At 38.7% G+C, this 19,854-nt stretch overlaps 1 protein-coding gene across 1 annotated transcript; it reads right to left on the reverse strand.

Annotated features, from left to right (window-relative positions):
* Positions 1-4,665: 4,665 nt before the first annotated feature.
* On the reverse strand, positions 4,666-12,981 carry CAV2 (caveolin 2). Its single transcript, XM_006729034.3, has 3 exons — positions 12,724-12,981; positions 12,212-12,399; positions 4,666-7,198 (listed from the first exon to the last, which is right to left on the reverse strand). The coding sequence occupies exons 1-3, from the start codon at positions 12,871-12,873 to the stop codon at positions 7,048-7,050; spliced, it is 489 nt and encodes a 162-aa protein (XP_006729097.2). The 5' UTR covers positions 12,874-12,981; the 3' UTR covers positions 4,666-7,047.
* Positions 12,982-19,854: the final 6,873 nt, after the last annotated feature.

The raw sequence follows: 19,854 nt of genomic DNA on the forward strand, positions 1-19,854 counted from the left end.
TTTTCTGCTTTTGAAAATTTATCATGAGAAAATTACCCTATAAGAGGAAAAAAATCATATATGGTTTTCCCTGGGATTTCCAAGATTAAACAACTGCTAATAAGACTAGATAACATATTAAAAGATTTACCAACTGACAAGAAATTTCCAACCAAGTGAGAAAAGATACAAAATAAGGCCTCTGTTTAGAAAAATATATGCTTAGTCTAAATGAAAATTAATACTGTAATTATTAATATTTTACGTGTCAAGCTGTCAAGTACTGAGGAGAAATATCATTGTGCTTTTGATACATATTAAAGATGTCTTTGTTAAAGATAGTGAAATTTTATGAAATTTACAACAGATAGGAATAATGGTATTTGAAAAATATTTTTCTGACCTAAGCTAAAGTGTAGCGCCTAGAGCTCAGATCATAAAGGGAAGGAAAGGGTGTGCTCAGGATAGCAGGGTGTGAGGCTTGGGGAGGGCTCAGGGATCAGAAGGGGGCAGAGTGAGGAGGGTACAGGGAACTCAGTTACAAGTTTGAGGGGAGCTCTTACCACTGAGGACTTGGAACTGACTGCTTCTCAGGGCAGGAAAGGTGACATGACTGAATGATGAATGAAAAAGAAGAATTTGGCTGAAAGGGAGAACAAATTTTTGAACAGCTATGCACACATGCTAGAAATAGCAAATCATCTCTGTAGTGATTAAGAGCCTAGACTCTGGTGTCAGATTCTCTTGGCTCAAATCCTGACTCCCATTATGATCTTGGGAAAATCCCTCAACTGCAGGGCAACAGTTTACTCTTCTGAAAAATGGGGATGATGATAAAAGCCATATCATAGGGTTATCATGCAGATTAAATAAATGCCTAGCAGGTAATACATGCTCACCAAATATCAATGTTAGTGTTTGTACCAGAGATATTCTCCTGCTGGTATCAGGCATGAAGGATTCCAGCCAGTTTCCCCTCAGTAAAAGAAGCATGTTAATCCTTGCTACTTGCCTCACTGGGAAATTGTGTGTTTACCCCTGCAACTTTCCAAATGACTTCTTGTTTCACTGTCTCAGTTAGCTGAGCCAGCAGTTGGCTGGAACCGGTATGCCATTCAGCTAGAGAAGCAGGTCCTGCTTACTGCCCTTCCCTCCCCTTTTGTTACTGGCAGGTGCTTGATGACAAGCTACTGGGAGGCAGGGAAAGAAAAGAATGCTCCAAAGATGACCTTTTGCTCTGATCTCTTCCTGATGCATTTGTGTCTGGGAGAAATATTTGCCCTTGCTTACGTGCTGTTTCCCACTCTGAGTCATGTCTCTTCCTTTCTCTCATCATTTTCCCCCCTACCTTTTCCTATAATGGCAAAAACCACTTCTCCAGCCGTGCAGCCAAGCTGAGTGACCTAACACGTCCAAGTGCAGGCGGATAGGTGTCTCTGTCCTATTTTTGGATAATTGTTGAAGTGGTGTCCTCTGATTTCTCTGACTGCTGCAAGGTCTTCTTTCTTTGCTACAGACACATGGCAACAGTCAATAGCACAGAGAGGCAATGTGGGAGAGAGACAGATGGTCAGAAGTTGTAGTTCCGTTTTTACTTTAACTTTTGCTTTTCAAAAGCATTGTCTTTAGGGCACATGGTGGTAGCAGAGCCTTCACACCCGCTTCCAGGGCCCTTTTCCTTCAATAAGACATAAGTAACCTTTCTTTATGGTAAGAAGAAAAGTCTTTAGATGACTTCAACTCCGTTTATCCCTATTCGTTTTCCATTGTCCCCTTCACTGGAGATTTGGGGGCAGAATGTCCAAAAGCAAAGCTGTGATGGGTGAGGATTGTGACTTTGGAGCCTCCTATTTTCCCTTTTTCTGTCCCAGCTTCCTCTTTGGTACTCTCATGTGGAGCTCAGGTCAAAGCCCTCACTCTCAGGTCCCTTATGTAGTTTTCAATATCCCCTTCTCAGGTCCTTCATTCACATAAAGTAATGGATGACTGGTCATAGATTGAAATGTTACCCCACCCAAGGGCATCTTTTACTTAAACAAGCATCCAAGTGTAAGGTTCCATTGGTGGTAGTTCAGATACAGTCCAAAGAAAAAGGCTGAGGAGCAGGTACAAAAATGTCTTAAAAATATAACAAAGGGTCCCTTCTTTTGCTCATTTTGCCGTTTGGGGGTGAACAGGGAGAGGAAACTAGGATGATTAAATTATGGAAGCCTGGATTGTTTGTATTCCTAAAAATTATTGCCTGAATATCTAGTATATCTTTATCCTCTGCTTCCTCATCCCTTAATTCTTTCCCTTGTCCTTCCATACACATAGATATACCTTGAAGGAAAGAAATATACTAAATCCTGGTTTGTGATAAGTTGCATTTAGCGGTGGTAATTTTTCACTGCAGTACTACCTACATTTTTTTTTAAGTTTCTTAATATGTAGCCTTTTTAACATTCTTTAAGCTCTTTTTATCTTAAATAAACATTCTAAAATGACAAAGTTGCAAGCTAAAGAAACTGAGCCATTATTTATATGATTAGTATGCTATTTAATTTGTCCTGGGATTCAAATGAGACGATGTATAGGACTGTGTTTTCTAAAATGTAAAACTCCATAAAACAGTCTTTTACTATTATACATTTCAAAATGAGAAATAGGATAGTAAAAGAAATAGCAATATTTAAAAAATACCAGAATGTTTCCAAATGAGCTTTTAAGTGCTAGTATTTCCTACCACTGAGATGTGAAAATACATTTCATTCAAATAAGAGAATTGAGAGTAAGGACAAGCATTACCACAAAGGATGAAATACACCTAACCTGTTTTACATACATTTTTGTTGTCCCAACTTGATGATTCATGAGTGAGAAAAATGGCGAGAAAGGAAATCTTATTAGAATCAGTACATTTCAAACCTCTCTTGAAAATAAAGAAAATTATGAAGTTGAAATGTGATTCCCATCTCAGCTCTGCAGTCATTCCTAGTTTTCTTCAATTATTTATGCACATGGTCATTCATTCAGAAAATAGTGATTGAGCTCACTGACTGCTGGGCATCATTTCAGAATCTCCAGAAACACAGATGAAGTCATGTTTTTGGTTCTCAAAGACCATCTAGCAGTCTAGAAGGGTTTAACAGGGTTAGTTTTACCATGTGGGAAGTGATAATAGGGGTTTGCACAAGATTTTATCTGAAGACAGAGAAGAGGCACTTGATGTGGAGGAGTTTTAGAAGTGGGGGTGGGACAGGCCACGAGGAGGGACGCTGGCATGGGGACAGAGGAGAGGGTTGGGCACACAAGAACAGAATGGCACTTCAGTGAGGGCTAGAGTAGGCACTGGCTGAAGACAGCAATGGGTTGAGAGTGAAGGCCTTGTATCCATAGTTTAAGAGTTTGGATTTTGGTCTAAGGGCAGTCACATACAATTGATTGTTTTATGCAAGAGAATGTCAGGGGAGTTTTGATAAGATCACTCTATTTTTTGAAAAGGAAGATGGATTGGAGATCATTGAAGGCTGGAAGTGAGGCCCATTAAGAGGCTGTGACAACTAGCTAGGCAAAAGATGAAGATGGCAACGATTATGGTCTTATAGCAGTGATTTTGGTAGAAACATCTTCAAATAAAATATATTTTAATTAATTAAAAAATAGAATTAAACATTATTTTCAGAGAAAATGTAACAACAATAAAGAATCAGAATTGTTAAAGGTCTAGGAATCCCCATCATGGAGAATCAAAGGCACATACTCATTTTCACAATCCACTGAAGATTGAAAAGTAAATGTATTCGTTACTATCTTTATCGCACATCAGCCCTCTGATAGAAAATGTGATTTTTAAAAAATTCCTGGTCTGAACAGCTAGATTCGTTTGCATATACATAGGCAAGTCTTTATCCTACTTAAGTCCCAGAAAGCAATGAGATGGGAAGCTCCTGAGATCCTTTAGTTCAATTCTTTCATTAGAGATAAGAAAACTGAGACTGAGATTAAACCCCTTGCAGGTGACACACCTCAGTAATGGCAGTGCTGAGACTGGAATCCAGATGCCTAATCTGGAGGGCAGGGCCCTTTTCACTGCACTGGAACAGCTTCCCAAGAAAGGCATCTAAACAAATTAATGGGATGTGGATGGCTATTGAAAAGAGGAGATTTTTAAGTTCTTCAAAACTATGAAAAGCATTTTAGAAAGCCAAACACCTGCTTTATTATTAGAGGTTGGTCATTTTTCCAGATTAACTGATGAGAAAATCCATGCCAATATCAGCAACTACTCTTCTCATACTCATTTTCCAAAACTAATTTTGGACTCTCGTCTGGCTTCATGGTACCAGTATCCAAGTACATGTGATTTATATTGTTTTACTTTCTTATTTAAAAAAATTGAAAACAGAAATATCAGTTTATTTAGGATTAGCAAGAGACTTCCATTTCATGAGGAAGATGAAGTATGATGGGTTTGTGAACAATTCATTGGTATACTATTCATCAAATGATAGAAAAATTTATAGGGAACCTGATTAAGTGCTGGGAAAACAAATAATTAAATTACCAATCCCATAATTTTTCGCGGCTATATTCCTGAATAAGCAGTAACTCATGTATTTTTTTCTATTATGGGTTTGTAACAAGGTTTAAAAAGGTTCTTTATTGATCAGTTTCTTATCTAATGTAATAAAAACAATGAACACATTTTATGGGTTTTAGAAAGTTTATTACAAATACTCATCTATTTGCCCCACCCTCAAATAAAAGAACCAACATATTTGCATATGAAACCTGAATCTACTTGGTACAAAATTTCAGTCTTTGAAATAAAATATTTAATGGCAAATCTCAAAAAAATTAATTTTAATGAATAATCAATGCTATTCAGAAATACGGAAATCGTATGTCTCACCTGCTAAAAGTTAATGGTTTGCTATATATTTTGGCTTTAAAACTTATCGATAGCTATTTGAAAAGATATGATTTATTTAAGCTTATGATTTATTTAAATGCATGTTTTATTAATCAAATACTTTTGGCCAATCAACATATCCAAATATTTTTAAAAACACTTTAAATACAACTATATAGTTGTATAGTTTATAGTATAACTGTAAAGTCACGAAACTGATCTTTTTAACTAACATAAAATCTATGTCGTCAAATGAGTGGTAATGTTTTAAGGTAATGATCAAGAGAATCTTTTCTAAGGATGCTACAATGGCCTAGAGGCAGTTTTGAAGTCTCTTTTGTAGCTTCTCTTCAAAAGGATAGGAGTTTCATAATTTAATCATTTGTTTACTTTGGCCCCCAATAGTATTCCAGTTAAATCATCCTTTATATTCACCAGTCCTGGCAATTTGGAAAAGTAAAATTAATCTTCATTGAATGAAGATTTGTCATCTATGAAGATATTCAAAGGAATGTTAATTCAGGTTCTGATAATAATTCTTAAATTTGAGCATTTACACACTTTTAAGATGTGTAAATTATAGTAACCACTTACATCATAGACATCTTTTGTACATGCCTATCATTTTGGAATAATGAGATTTTTAAAACAACAGTGACTCATAACATTGAAATAGGACTCTACAATTCAAAAGTGATAAGAATAATTTTATACTGTGTAACAAATCCCATATCAGACAACAACATCATGAAAGTCTGTATCTGTTAGTCTTTTACATATATATATATATATATATATATATATATATATATATATATATATATGTATAGTAGCTCAATAGCATGGGCCCAAAAAATTGACAACTTTCCTGTAAGTCTCTCTCCATGAATCACTGTAGTTGAAATAGTACTTAAGTGTCAGAAATAGCCTTTACGTAAAATGTTATTAAATAGCACCAGTATTACTTGAAGGTAAAGTGAGACATTAACAGGAATGCAATACAAGTTTAATTTCTTTTTTTGTTTTTTTCTTTTTAAAGATTTTATTTATCTGAGAGAGAGAGAACGCAAGCAGGGGGAAGGGGCAGAGGCAGAAGGAGAAGCAGACACCCCACTGAGCAGGGAGCCTCATGCGGGGCTCTATCCCCAGACTCCGGGATAATGACCCGAGCCAAAGGCAGACACCCAGCTGACTGAGCCACCCAGGTGCCCCACAAGTTTAATTTCTAACTACAAGAGCGAAAGTATCTCCAAGATGAAATACCAATTAGATTTGGATTAATTTTAAGGTCACAGCCAGAAAAAGCTCAGTCATAAAACATTTCAGGATTTTGCTTGGAAAAGTTAGAAAGAAAAACCTTGTATATCACTCTTTTACATTCTATTCCCAAAGAAGATATATATATGCTTACATAATCAAGACAGTGCAATCTCACCAATGAAGTTCCCCATGAAAGACATTTACTCATTCTATATATTAGTTCAACAAGATAACAAATATAATAAAAGTACTTAAAAGCAATCTGATTAGAGCAACATTTACATTAAGTACAAAATATACAGTACAATGAAACATCTTATTAAATAGACCTGTAGGTTAACAATATCTTATTTAAAGGTACACACGTTCATTATCTATTTTCACATTTATTTGTCCTATTATATTTGATAGCGCCTATCACCACTGCATGCTTTTGTTACTATAATTTCTAGGATCTTTGTATATCTTTTTTGTAAGTATTCCCATGACTTTATCTGCAAAGGTAATTTTAAAAGTATTACTTTCAGAGTAAAAAAATAAGAAATTCCATAATTTTATAAGCAGTTGTGCACAGAACTATTATAGTGTTTGAGAAATGTCCCTTGCTCTTTATAAATTCATCATTATAAAATGTGTACTTTTGTACCAAAGTAAAGACTGCCTTTAAAATTAAGTGTTGCCAACCCACTGTATAATTCTGGCTCTAAAGTTAGAAGTGAAATCCTTGACTATTAATTAGAAAGGCATTATTTGAAAAGATCTGCCAATAAACATTTCTAAATGTGGTTGCCAATCTTAAAAATTTTCTTAATTAGAACAGTTGGGAATGCTTAGAACAGAACAGTAGTGCTTTTACATTATAACAACCAAGAAGTATTACAGTATCCAGAACTCCAGACCTGGGGTCCCAGTGTTCAGTCATGACTCAGTTGCAGGCTGACAGAAGAGAAGCTGCGTCCTACACTTGTGCACAATGGGGCAATGACAACATCTGTTACACTCTTCCATATTGTCTGCACCGAAGGCAGGACCATTAGGCAGGTCTTTACAAAAGGCATTATAATCCTGAAATGGAGGAAGAGATTTGTGTAAGGATTATTGGTGTTGCCAAATGAGGCCACTGTCTCTTACACATGCATGAAAAGATATAATAATGGCCCAATTCACCTAAATTTGAACATTTGAAACAAGTCAATAAACAGCGACCCACATAGTGATAAGATGCACAGAGATATGTTGCTTAAAAAAATAAACAGGCACATAGATGATAACACCAGTATTCTTTCTATAGATGGCATGCTATCTGAAACAGTAAAACAAAAAAATAAATAAAACGGTAAATATATCTACCTGATCTCTGCCCCTAAACATCAACCTGCTTAATTCTTCGTATTTCCCTGGAGTTGTGCTTGCTGGTAGCCTTTCCCGTTGCCTCATTCCACTTCCCTACCCCTTGAGCCAGGCTGGGTTGGACACTCCCTTTTTGTGCTTCTAAAGTACTACAGCAACATTTCTTAATCCTTAAATTTACCAAAGGGTATCATAAGTAGATAGCTATACTTCTGTCTCTTCTACTAGAATGGAAGCTCTTTAAGTGAAGACATCCTTGACCTTTATTAAAGGTTGGGCTGAAGTGAACTTAGCACTGTCATGCTTAATATTACTAATTTTTCATAATAATTACATACACTGAAAAGAGCTGTGTGGTAGAGTTAAAAGAACTCTGCAATCATGTCAGAACTCTTAGACAAAACAAAACAAAAAAACCCAGACTATCCTGAAATTATTTTTTCCATATGTCTTTTCTTAAGATGACTGCAAATGTTCATATTCCTCGGGCTGATTAATTTTCTCTGTAATCCTCTGAATAATGCTCTCTATTGTAGTAGTGCTATTTGAGCACAAAAGTATCTTTGAATTCTCAGGAATTGCTGGTAGCCTGAATGGAATTTTTATTATTATCTGTATGGGCACAAGGAAGTAAGGTTGATTTTCTTGGTTTGCTATTAAAATGTGACTTAAATAAAGGTCTGCTGTGCTTAGCCAACAGGGAAGAGAAGATCAGGCAACTGTCGGATTGACTGAGATATTTTTAGAATACTGAATTATTCGTATGGACTGCATACACATTTATATTTATCTCATATTTTGTTCCAAGTGCTAAGACTTAAAGAAATGTTTAAAGAAAATTAATTACTAGGTGTTTCAAAGCTAAACAGTTGAATAGAATCCCGAATGATGACAACTTTTGACTTTTTATCCCATTATGTTTCTCACTTGATGTGTGGCCTTGGGCATATCACTACAAATGAAAGTAGAACAGGAGCTCTTACAGATTGGCTATAAGGATTAACACTTACTATGCACCCTTGAAATGTCTATATGATGCTGTCATTATAATGTGTATATGATGCCATCATATATAAGTAGAACAATTTGAAGTCAGAATATACAGTGAAAACAAAACAATCTCAAATTGAAGTTTAAATCAGAAAGCTTCCTAACCAAATCTACTTCACTGAGAATATACTTTCCACTCTTCCTTAGGATAAGACATTTTCTATCCCATAACTTCTTAGATCTCTATGTCCTAAAAGGCAATGAAGCACAGGACAAAAGTGGACTTTCCAGTTCAGCAAAGTACAACTGCTTACTTTTGAGACTTCAGTTGATAGGATGTGGTAAACTCATTTTATTTTCTTTAAGTTGTTGTTCTCTCACTGTGGGTCAGAGGATCCAATGATCCAAACACTTCTGTTTTTTTTTGTTTTAAAGCTTTTATTTATTTATTTGAGAGAAAGAGCACGAAGGGGGTGAAGGGCAGAGGGAGAAGCAGACTCCCCCCTGAGTAGGGAGCCTGATGAGGGACTTGATCCAGGGACTCCTGGATCATGACCTGAGCCGAAGGCAGACACTTAACCGACTTAGCCACCCAGGCACCCGATTTAAACATTTCTTAAAGAAATCTTATAACTTAAGATTATACATTCCTCCATTGGACAAAGCCCTTGGGACAGAGACTTTTTCTTAGCTTTGTATTAACTGTAGTGTCATGTAGATTGCATTGTCATAGCAATTTGCTATATTAAAAATCTCTTCCAGAAGTGAAATTGCTACTACTATATTTCTATAAGTTGGACTATCTATTTGAACTGCATCCCAGCAAAAACAAACGGTAAGGGAGCTCCAGCCACATTTCTTTGATATGATCCCCTTATGACCAATAATCTGCTCTTGCCAAATTGTGGCTATCTCAGTCTGAATGTGGTATGGTATCAAAACAACCCACTGGTCCCTCATGACCTGTACTTCTGACCTAGGATCCAACATCACCAGTTTGAGTTCTGGGTGGTGGTGGTGTTGTTATTTGTTTGTTTAAGGAATCTAAAATCAGATCCATTGTGACTATGTGATGTGGTTTAAATATCTAATACTGCACACTTTCATAACTTTGGTTCCCAACCTCTGGTAATAACAACCCCTACCCCCTGCCAAAAGAAAAAAAAGAAAGAAGGAGAAGTAAAACAATGCAGAAGAAAGGCTCACTCAAATAGGTTTGTTTTTTTATAAGGCCTCTCCTTGATCTGGTCTTATCATGTCATGGGAATGTAATCCATTAATGATAAATCTATTTTATCAAGATAGCTTTAAACTAACTTTTAAGCATTTTTTTGTTTGAAGTAACTCCTCTACTTGCAATCACAGCTGCCTGATGATGAATGGATGATTGTTAAATATTAATGACCCACATGACTGTAATTTGAAAAACAAGCTGAGGTTAAATAATACATTTTATGTGTCTGAAAAAGAAATGGTTTGATGATTCACCACTGGAAGCACCGCACACAAAAAAACACCTTCTGTTTTCAGGAGAGCCAGGTGAAGAGAAGCATCATTTGGTAACTGTAGCTTTACTTCTATCTTTCCACCATTTAGTAAATGCAAACCATTTTGTTTTCAATTCCTCAGCGAGTGCTTTAGGAAAGCCCAGCTTTGTTGATTATAAATATGGCACTCTGTATTTCCAAACAGCTTAATAGCCAACATTTCACAATATGCTATGTGGTCACTCAGTTTTTCATATTTTTAAAGAGGTGAGATGACTGGTTTTGGTTAATTGGGAATCCAAAATTTTATGTGCTGGCTTAGGCCTCTTTTAAAAAATCCATGTGCTACTGTCAGACTATGAGCTAACTATACATCTGGCCTTTGTGAATTTGCTTATGTATAAAGGCAGAGATTTTCATTCCTCTGGCAGTCTTTTGTCACTTTCAATATATTTTAGTTGTTTTCCATCTTTAGTGATCAAATTAAATTGGTGTTCTTTGTCTTTTACTTACTTGAATTTTTATTTATCCTTTTTTATTTTTAAGGTTTATTTATTTATTTGAGAGAGAGAGAGAGAGAGACAGCATGTGAGTAGGGGGAGGGAAAAAGGAAGAGGGAGAGAAAGAATCCTCAAGCTGACTCCATACTGAGCGCCAAGCCTGACCCAAGGTTCGATCTCTTGACCCTGAGATCATGACCTCAGCTGAAATCAAGAGTTGGTCATTTAACAAACTGAGTCACCCAGGCACCCAGAATTTTTATTTATCCTTTAAAAGACTTTTTAGACTCCTTTTTCTCTATGAAGCCTTCCCAGTGCCTCCCTCTTCCTCAACAGGTTTAACAGTTTTCCTCAGCATCTACTTCTGTACATAGCCAGCTGCCCTGATATGCTGAGTAAACTGAAGGCAGATCCTACATCTTACTCATCCTTGGCCCAGTGCCCAGCACAAACTAAGCACTCAATAAATTTATCTGCTTGAGCTAACTAGCTAGCTAAGAAACTAAAAGAAATTGATTTACGGGCGCCTGGGTGGCTCAGTTGGTTAAGCGACTGCCTTCGGCTCAGGTCATGATCCTGGAGTCCCGGGATCGAGTCCCGCATCGGGCTCCCTGCTCGGCGGGGAGTCTGCTTCTCCCTCTGACCCTCCTCCCTCTCATGCTCTCTCTCATTCTCTCTGTCTCAAATAAATAAATAAAATCTTAAAAAAAAAAAAAGAAATTGATTTACAAGGTAAAGGGGAATTGAGAATAATTTTTAACTTCTAACAATGAACACAACATGTGTTAGGGTGTGGCAATAGCATATGAAGTAATTAGGAAAGACATGGAGGCATTTAGGATTATACATTTTGCCAGGACTGCCCTAAAGCACAATATTGACAACTGTTGCAATACTGGGGGATGATCATAATGCTCTTTCTCTCAGGACAAAGTGAGTAGCTTTTAAAACCATAAATATAACATTTTCCTTTAAAGATTTTTTAGTGCTTAAAAAGTTCTCCAAAGTTTTATGATGCATTTTGAGTGTAAATAAAGTTACTCAAAACATCCTATTAATGCCCAGTAGGTTTCTATAGTTATTTTCCCTTTAAGTTGATGCCCCTCCCCATGTTGTCTCATAGGTGAAAAAGTACTTTGGAGTCCTTCTCATTTCATTATCCTGCAGCTTGAGTTTTCATTCATTTCTGTTGGGGGCCCCTCAGCTTAATTGCACACACACAGCATCTCCTCTGGTCTCATCCTTGCCATTTGCTAGTGGCAGGATTGGAGCAGCCCCTCCATAGCACTGCTTAACCAGGCCTGACATCTCTGTTCAATTATACTGTCACTGGCATTCTGCTCAGAGATCACTTTTGTTTTAGCCCAGGCACAGGTGGTGACTGAATAAAAGGTGATAAAAGAAATAAGAGCCTTGCCCAGAACCACTGGCACAAGTCATAACTCAGCTCTGTAAGAGAACAGCCTGGGGCAGGAAGCATGGCCTCCAGGTCTCCACCTCCAGTCAGCTGGGCCTTATTAACGTCAGAAGGAAATTCACACCTGAGGACTTCTGTTTAAACTCCTAACTCAACCTATGATTCTAAAGAAAGCACACTGCCCTTCAAGGCCTCCGGGTTCTTGCTACTGTGGCGAGCTGATGCGTGTTCTTCTGGCAAGCCCGCCTTGGGAGAAGGGGAGTGCAGAGGGCAGGTGGCAAAGAACATTCCTACGATTCAGAAGGTCGGTCCACCCCGGTGTGCCCCTTCTCACCAGATGTGCAGACAGCTGAGGGTGGCAAAGAGAATTCCTGCAGTGAAGGCCATGGGGATAGCCAGGAACAACGTCAGGAACTTATAGATCACGTATTTGCTGATTTCAAAGAGGGCATTGCTGCAAATCCACACTTTGTCAGAGGAGTGTGTAGACACCGGCTCTGCAATCACATCCTCGAAGCCCACCTGCAGAGGCAAGACACAGGAATCCCCAACTGTCACCCAACCTAAAGCCCGGGGAACCAGGAGTGCTCCGGTGGGAGAAGCGAGGAGAAAGGAGCTGGCTGGGTGCCCTACCTTCTCTTAGGGTGAGGTTGGGCACACAAGAATTTGGCTAAGAATTCCTAGTTACACAGGCGACCCCACCGCATGTGAGTTCCGGGTCCCAGACCCTGGGCGGCTGACCCAGTGGCGAGGGTGGGGGTTGGGGTCCGGGCGGGGTTAAACGGGGCACCCGTGTCCCCAAGCCTTGGCGGGGCCCAGGTCACGGCCCGCCCCAGGCTTCTTCACCTTGAGATGCGAGTTGAGCCGGTGGGGATCCCGGTCGGAGCCCGAGTCCGCGAACTTATCCAGGTCCGCGTAGTCGACGCCGCTGTGGTGGCTGTAGGCATCGTCGTCCATGAAGAGCTGGACGTCTGCTTTCTCAGTCTCCAGCCCCATCGCGGCGCTCGGTGCGCGGCGGCGGCTGCAGCCCGGCGGGCGCGTCCTCCCCTTCCCGTCGCGCCCGGCCCCGCCCCGCCTCGCCTCTCCCGGCGCGGCCCGGGCGGCGGCTGATTCCAGCTGCGGGCTACCGCTGCCGGTGGGGGCCCAACCCGAGCCCGGCCTCCCTGCCCGGCTTGAGGGGCGGGAACCGGACGCAGCCGGAGAGGTGGCTCCCGCCCAGAAGAGTTCCGCCGCCACTTTTTGGCCGGGTTCACGTCTGCCTCCCGGCTGTGAATGCTCCCAACAGGCACATTCCAGCCCTGCACTGGCGGGCGGAGCGTGCCCTGGAGACGAGGACCCGTATTCCCGCCACAGAGGAGCCAGGGAGACCCCTGGGTCTTATCTCTTGATGCTTAGAACTGGGATTCTTAAGAGCTGTCCAGGGATGATGGACTTACTGCAGGGAGGCAGCTAGGTGGTTAGGAGCACGGGTATAGAATCACAAGGTTTGTCTTAACCTCCCTGCTCTACCGTTTACTATGTGTGCTCGGGACCTCAGCTACCTCGTAAAATAGGAGCAATTGGGGGCGCCTGGGTGGCTCAGTCGGTTGAGCGTCTGCCTTCGGCTCAGGTCATGATCCCAGGGTTCTGCTCAGCGGGGAGTCTGCTTCTCCCTCTGCCCCTCCCCCCTGCTTGCTCGCTTGCTCTCTCAAATACATAAAAGTCTTTTTAAAAAATGGGAGCAGTTGTTCCTGCTTCACATAGTTGTCGCTTGAGAATTAAATTCCTGTAGAACTCTTACATGGTCTCTAACACACAGGACACACCTGATTGCCAAGCAATCCCACAAGTGGTAGAGGATCCAGGAAGCACGTCAGCTCTCTGGCTGTCCCCGTGCTCACAGATGTGGGAGCCTGCTGGAGGCAAGGTGAGGAAATGGAGTCAGTTTGGTGAGCTCCCTGTCCCTAGGCGTTTGCACTCTCAGAGCAGAGAGGATGTCTCTCTCTCTTTTTCCTTTCTAAATTAAAACTCTTAATTTACCTTTGAATCAAGCCCTGTTGAAAGATGTCAATGCAGTCACATACACAACTACCTGTGGGAAACATGTGAACAAACCCCTATCATAAAGCCACTCTGCAGGAGAAGAATCCGACTGCTGAGTGCTCACTCAAAAGCTTTCAGAAAGGAGGATTATGCATGTTTATAAAGGCTTAAAAGTCTGGTGGACTTAGATACTTGTTTGGGGACCAAGAAAGTACTTAGTGAAAATTTGCCAAAAGTAAAAGGGTCTTACACTTGTGGGGGTGCCTGCTGTTTGCTCAGGGCCTGAGACATAGTAGGAACACACTAAGTATTGCTGAAATACAGTGTATTTGGAACTTGCTGCACATATTAAATCCTGGTGTGTGAACTGGATTTGAAGAATTACTTATTAAAAAAAAAAAGACTTTTTGAAACAATAAAAAGCATACACAAAGAGCAGGATCTGAATAGGAAAAATATTTGGGAGCCAAATCTCAATATTTCTAATAATTAAATGGATAGCAGTGTTGTAACCCCATGGTTGAATCTCATGCCTGTCATGGTGCCCCTCTGTCTCAAAGGTGGTCCTACTTGCCCATTCTCTTTTCTTACTTTCCTTTCCCAATTTTATTCACATTCAGTTCATTCCAAAGTGATGCCTTAGACATTTTGCTTACTGCTTTTTCTATTCCTCTCTATCTCCTCCTTTCACCTAAGCAGACTGACTCTAAGAGTTGGGGCTCTTCTAGAGTTGTTGCCCAAAAACAATCAAAGTGAATAGAAGAGTTTAATACTTAAGAAAATTCATAATAATGATTACCAGGAAACGGAAAAGAAATGAGTTTATAGCTAACTAACATTTTGTAAAAGTTTATTTTTCTTAAAATAATCCCAGATTTTAAGATATTGCTGAAGAAAGTAATTCCCATAGTGCTAGAGTTAGTTTAAGCAGTGGCTGAAAATCTGGCTAAGCTTCTTTCCTTTCTTTGTCCTCTGATCACGTTTACATTTCCAGTGGGATTAGTAAGACATTTGCAATAGTTATCAAAAGTAATTGACTCATTTTTCAGGCATCAGGGCCAGGAGGCCAAAAAGCAGAAGAAATTAACATTGTCTTAATGGCAAAGCTTAGATTATAGATTCATTTGTAAAATGATGGGTATTTATGAAAATATGACTCTAAAACCTAAGCTAAAAGAAACCCATCTAGGTTTGTCGTATTTAGCATAGAGCTTAAAAAAGAAGGATTCAGGGGCGCCTGGGTGGCTCAGTTGGTTAAGCGACTGCCTTTGGCTCAGGTCATGATCCTGGAGTCCTGGGATCAAGTCCCGCATCGGGCTCCCTGCTCGGCAGGGAGTCTGCTTCTCCCTCTGACCCTCCTCCTCTCATGCTCTCTCTCTCTCTCTCATTCTCTCTCTCAAATAAATAAATAAAATCTTTAAAAAAAAAATAAAAAAGAAGGATTCACTCATTCATTCACTACAAATTTTTATTGAGCACTTCCCCCATGGATTGATCTGTGTAAGGTTCTTATTCTGATGAAATTCTTGTTCATTTCGCCATTTTAATACCAAAGATTTTTTGAGAGGAGCTATAAAAATGATTTTGCTTATCTTATTAGTGGATGCTTAGAAAGTGTTAGCTATTGTTCTCAAGGGATTTAAACCAGTGATTACCAAAGCAAATGGTCCCTACTAACTGGAAGGGAAATCTACCAGGAAAGGGAGTCGACAGAAAGTGGGTTGGAGGTAAATGGCTGAGGACATGAGTATCTCCCAAATCACATGATCACTCCTTCCATAGTTTTCTTTAGTTTTTTTAAATTGCCCTATAACCAAGGGAACTAAAAAATTTCATAATAAATACATACTGTTACATTCATCTTCTAGCTGTTATAGCTTCTGACAAGAGCACTGATCTTCAGATGGCTTATTAATATATTTGAAGAATAACAACTTGATAATTGATTAGTTTTATTAGTAGGATAGTTTATAATTATTTTGTTCCTCACTTTTCTCAATGTGTTGTCTGAGAAGATGATTCTTCTGGTTCATTGAAATTTGTATGTGAATGCCTTTATGAATAAAAATAGCTAATTTTTTCTCTCCACTCTTTTCTTTTTTCTTTTCTTTCTTTCTTTCTTCCTTTCTTTTTTTCTTTCACAAATCACAAAGGTGTCATTTTTTTCCTTCTGTATAGCTTACATACAACTTTAGGGCAGGGTCTGTTTTTCAAACTGCCATTGTGAAATTGGTTATTAATGAAAATAATAAAGACTCCTTAATTTCACCATACAGTATTATGAGTTAATAATGTTTAAAACATTTGGAGTAGACCAGGTTTTCTCAACCTCAACACTATTGACATTTTGGTTCAGATCCTTCTTTGTTGTGAGGGGCTGTCTTATGCATTGCAGGATGTTTAGTAGAATCTCTGCCCTCTGTCCACTAGTTGCCAACAGCACTCCCCAGTTACGACAACCAAGAACATTTCCAGACATTGCCAAATGTCCCCTGGGGACCAACATCACCTTTCCCCTCCTTTCCTAGGCTGAGAACCCTTAGATAGGACATTGTTGAAACAGTTTTTCATGTGAATGGGAAAAATTAAGCTCCAGCTGTCCATTTACAAACCCATGATTAAGATAAATCTCAGAATTGTAACACCAGCGGCGCCTGGGTGGCTCAGTCGTTAAGGTTCTGTCTTCTGCTCAGGTCATGGTCCCAGAGTCCTGGGATCAAGCCCTACATCGGGCTCCCTGCTCGGCGGGAAGCCTTCTTCTCCCTCTCCCAGTCCCCCTGCTTGTGTTCCCTCTCTCGCTGTGTCTCTCTCTGTCAAATAAATAAAATCTTAAAAAAAAAAATTTAATGAACACTTAAAAAAAATTGTAACCCCAATTTGTCATAAATTCCAGGGATTTTTGAAATTAAACTTAAGGATACTTGTTTGCTCTCTTAAATTTTCAGAAGAACCCTTTATCATTGATTAGTTACAGATTTTCAATACAATGCTGGTATTATTTGAGGGATACATACACCTCATTTAGAGACCAACAAGAAGCAACTCTCAGGCCCTGTCTACCTTGCAACCTCCTGTTCTTCCCTACCATGGACCAGAATGGTTTGAATAATTATAGCTAGAAAAATGGAAATTTGGGACCTCTTGATTCCCTCGGGTTGTAAGGTTTAGTGATTTTTGAGACTCTTTGGCAACTGAATAGCTTTTCAAGTTTTAGGTGACCTTAACGGAGAAGTCCATGGACCTGTTAGTGAACAGCCAGGCAATTGCTTAAGCTTCTCTAACCAGACTTGCTTACTATCAGCAAGGACTAAACCTGAGAAATTTGGAAAGACCGCCAGTGTCCTGTACGACCCATTCTCTCTGTGGAAAGACCACAGTGTCCTGTATGACCCATTCCCATAAACTGTTTCTTGCATAACTCCCTGTCCCCTAGTCCTTCTTGATCAGTGTATCTTTTCATCCTCTCCTCTCTCCATCCCCACCCTCCAATTATCCCCTCCTCAATACACAGCACAGCTTCCCACAAAAACAATTTAAAGGAACAGATAAAAAAAATACCTGTTATTTAAAGTTATTCAATAATCAGCTGTTGTGAGGTGTGCCAGATAGTTGTCTGGCGTTTAATGAAAGCTTGTTAATTTTTTTTCTTACCTATCACTTGTCTTTTTGTCTACGTTCTAGGTAAAATTAGCCTTGTACCAGTGAACCAGGGAAATTTTAGTTTAATATTAAGACAGAGTCATTTGTTTGTAATTAGTGCCGACTTAATCTTCTGGCTCTTTCAAATAGCGCCTCCTCTGGCCAAAAACCTCTGTTCATACACAAGAATTTCCAGAATTAACTTTTGTTTGGAAATACATAACTCTTAGAAATAGACAAGTACACTATAGACAAGTACATAATAGAAAAGTACACTCTTAAAAAGTCAATATTCGGGGCACCTGGGTGGCTCAGTCGTTAAGCGTCTGCCTTTGGCTTAGGTCATGATCCCAGGGTCCTGGGATTGAGCCCCACATCGGGCTCTCTGCTCAGTGGGAAGCCTGCTTCTCCCTCTCCCACTTCCCCCGTCTCTTGCTGTCTCTCTCTCTGTCAAATAAATAAATAAATAAAATCTTAAAAAAAAAAAAAGTCCATATTCATGATTAGAGCCGAGAGGATAGGTCATTCCATTCTTATTCAAAACAATGTATGACAATTTCAGATTTATCTTATCCTGTTTTCCATAAGGAAAGGATGTTCCTGTTTAATCTTTTGAGTATCCCATTCATTTCTGGAATACTGTATACATAAATAAGACATGTGCATAGGACTTTGATATTTTATCTTTCCAGAACATGAAATTGGCGCTAATTAACTTTTGGTGAGCACTAACTTTCAAGTTAACCTCTTAGTAAGTACCTCTATATTCAAATGGGAACATATTTCTATAAAGATGAATAGTTACATGTTTTCCAAATACCAACTGAAATGTGTACAGTAAGATTACTAATTAATAAAACAACAGATCTAGAGGTTGTTTTCTTGGTTTGGGGTTTTATTTTGGACAGAAAAAGTATAGCTTAATTTGAAGCCTTTGTTTTCTCTAGTAATTCTTTTTACAAATGTTATTTCACTTTCATTTAGAGTAAATGCCAATTTAAAAACACAACATAGCTAATCTATATTAGTCAAGAGAAAAAAGGATGGAAATTTTGTTTTGTTTTGTTTTGTATTAGTGCATATTTCCAATATAAGAATAAAGACAAAAACACAGAATATCTTCCACCTGACTCTTGTAAAGTAGTGTTTTAGTGTCTACTAGGTGACCTTTAATGCTCAAGAGAGTCATCTGGGAATCAAGAGCAAAGGGAATGCAACTGCACAGAGCAGATGGAAGACTGGAAGACTGCCAACGGGTTGGGCAGGAGAATTTTTAGATTATATTTTTCTATCAATAAATATGTGGGAAGAATTTTGTTTCTACAGAGTTTACTAAAATAATATTTGTCTATTTCTGTTCTGTGGTTACACAAAACTATAAGGCAGATTTTTACACTACTTAAAGCACAAAATAAATTAAGCAATTGAGGTGTTTTTATCTACTCTTTCTGGGCTACTGAAGCCCAATTAGGCCCTCTGGTCTGCTAACTGCTTTTTAACTTCTAGGTTCCTTGTTTAGAACAATGAGAGGATTGCATTTAAAGGTAGATATGAAAGAAGTTACTCTATTTTTTAAAAAGAAGTTACTGTATTAAATACATTATATATAGGACTGTTGGCATTCTTGTGTATCTGAATAGGGTAATTTTCCTCTAGTCAAACAATTAGTAAGTGAATAAATGTCTGATTTCAAAAGCAATTTTAATGGATGTTTGCATTTTGTTAAAAAGATAGGAATCCTTCAGAGCATTCAGAACATTCTCATCATGCTAATCTTCAAGAGAAACAATAAACTTTTCATTGAAATATGCACTGTTTCCTATAACATCTGTATTTATGTCACCATCTCACTTTTGGGACATGATAACAATTATTTCTCAAATAGAGTGACATTTTCTCCTTAATAATAGTGAATGAATGTAAGATTCTGCTTGTCACTTATTATCAGTCTACATACATTCACATAATTACACATTTTACTAACGAGTATGCTTTTCCTTTTTAAAAATTATTGTGGTCATTGGAAGCTCTTGGATAAACATGTCACTGAAAATAAACTTAGATAGTAAAACACTGTGGCCCTGAAAAACTGCACACTACTTTATTTGGAAATAGTAGAATTTGCAGAATGTTGCTATAAAGGGCATGTTACTCAAATTACTTGGTTCTGAAGACTCTTACTATGAAAGCAAAGTATTTTCTGAAGGAGTAGAACACAAATAGCTAAATGTTTGGGCCAAAAAATAGAGTTATTATTTTATCACTTTGGAAAAGCTTATCCAATTTCACCATGTATGTATTGCAAGTCTTTTTCAT

The sequence above is a fragment of the Leptonychotes weddellii genome, chromosome 12 (assembly GCF_054177405.1).
Source record: "Leptonychotes weddellii isolate Sample4059 chromosome 12, ASM5417740v2, whole genome shotgun sequence".
Lineage (NCBI taxonomy): Eukaryota > Metazoa > Chordata > Mammalia > Carnivora > Phocidae > Leptonychotes > Leptonychotes weddellii.

Excerpts from the sequence above, each read along its gene's own strand:
- CAV2 (XM_006729034.3), bottom strand. The coding sequence starts at position 12,873 with ATGGGGCTGGAGACTGAGAAAGCAGACGTCCAGCTCTTCATGGACGAC. Across the intron at positions 12,400-12,723 it reads GGCTCAACTCGCATCTCAAG|GTGGGCTTCGAGGATGTGAT; the intron begins GTGAAGAAGCCT and ends TTGCCTCTGCAG. Across the intron at positions 7,199-12,211 it reads CTCAGCTGTCTGCACATCTG|GATTATAATGCCTTTTGTAA; the intron begins GTGAGAAGGGGC and ends CCTCCATTTCAG.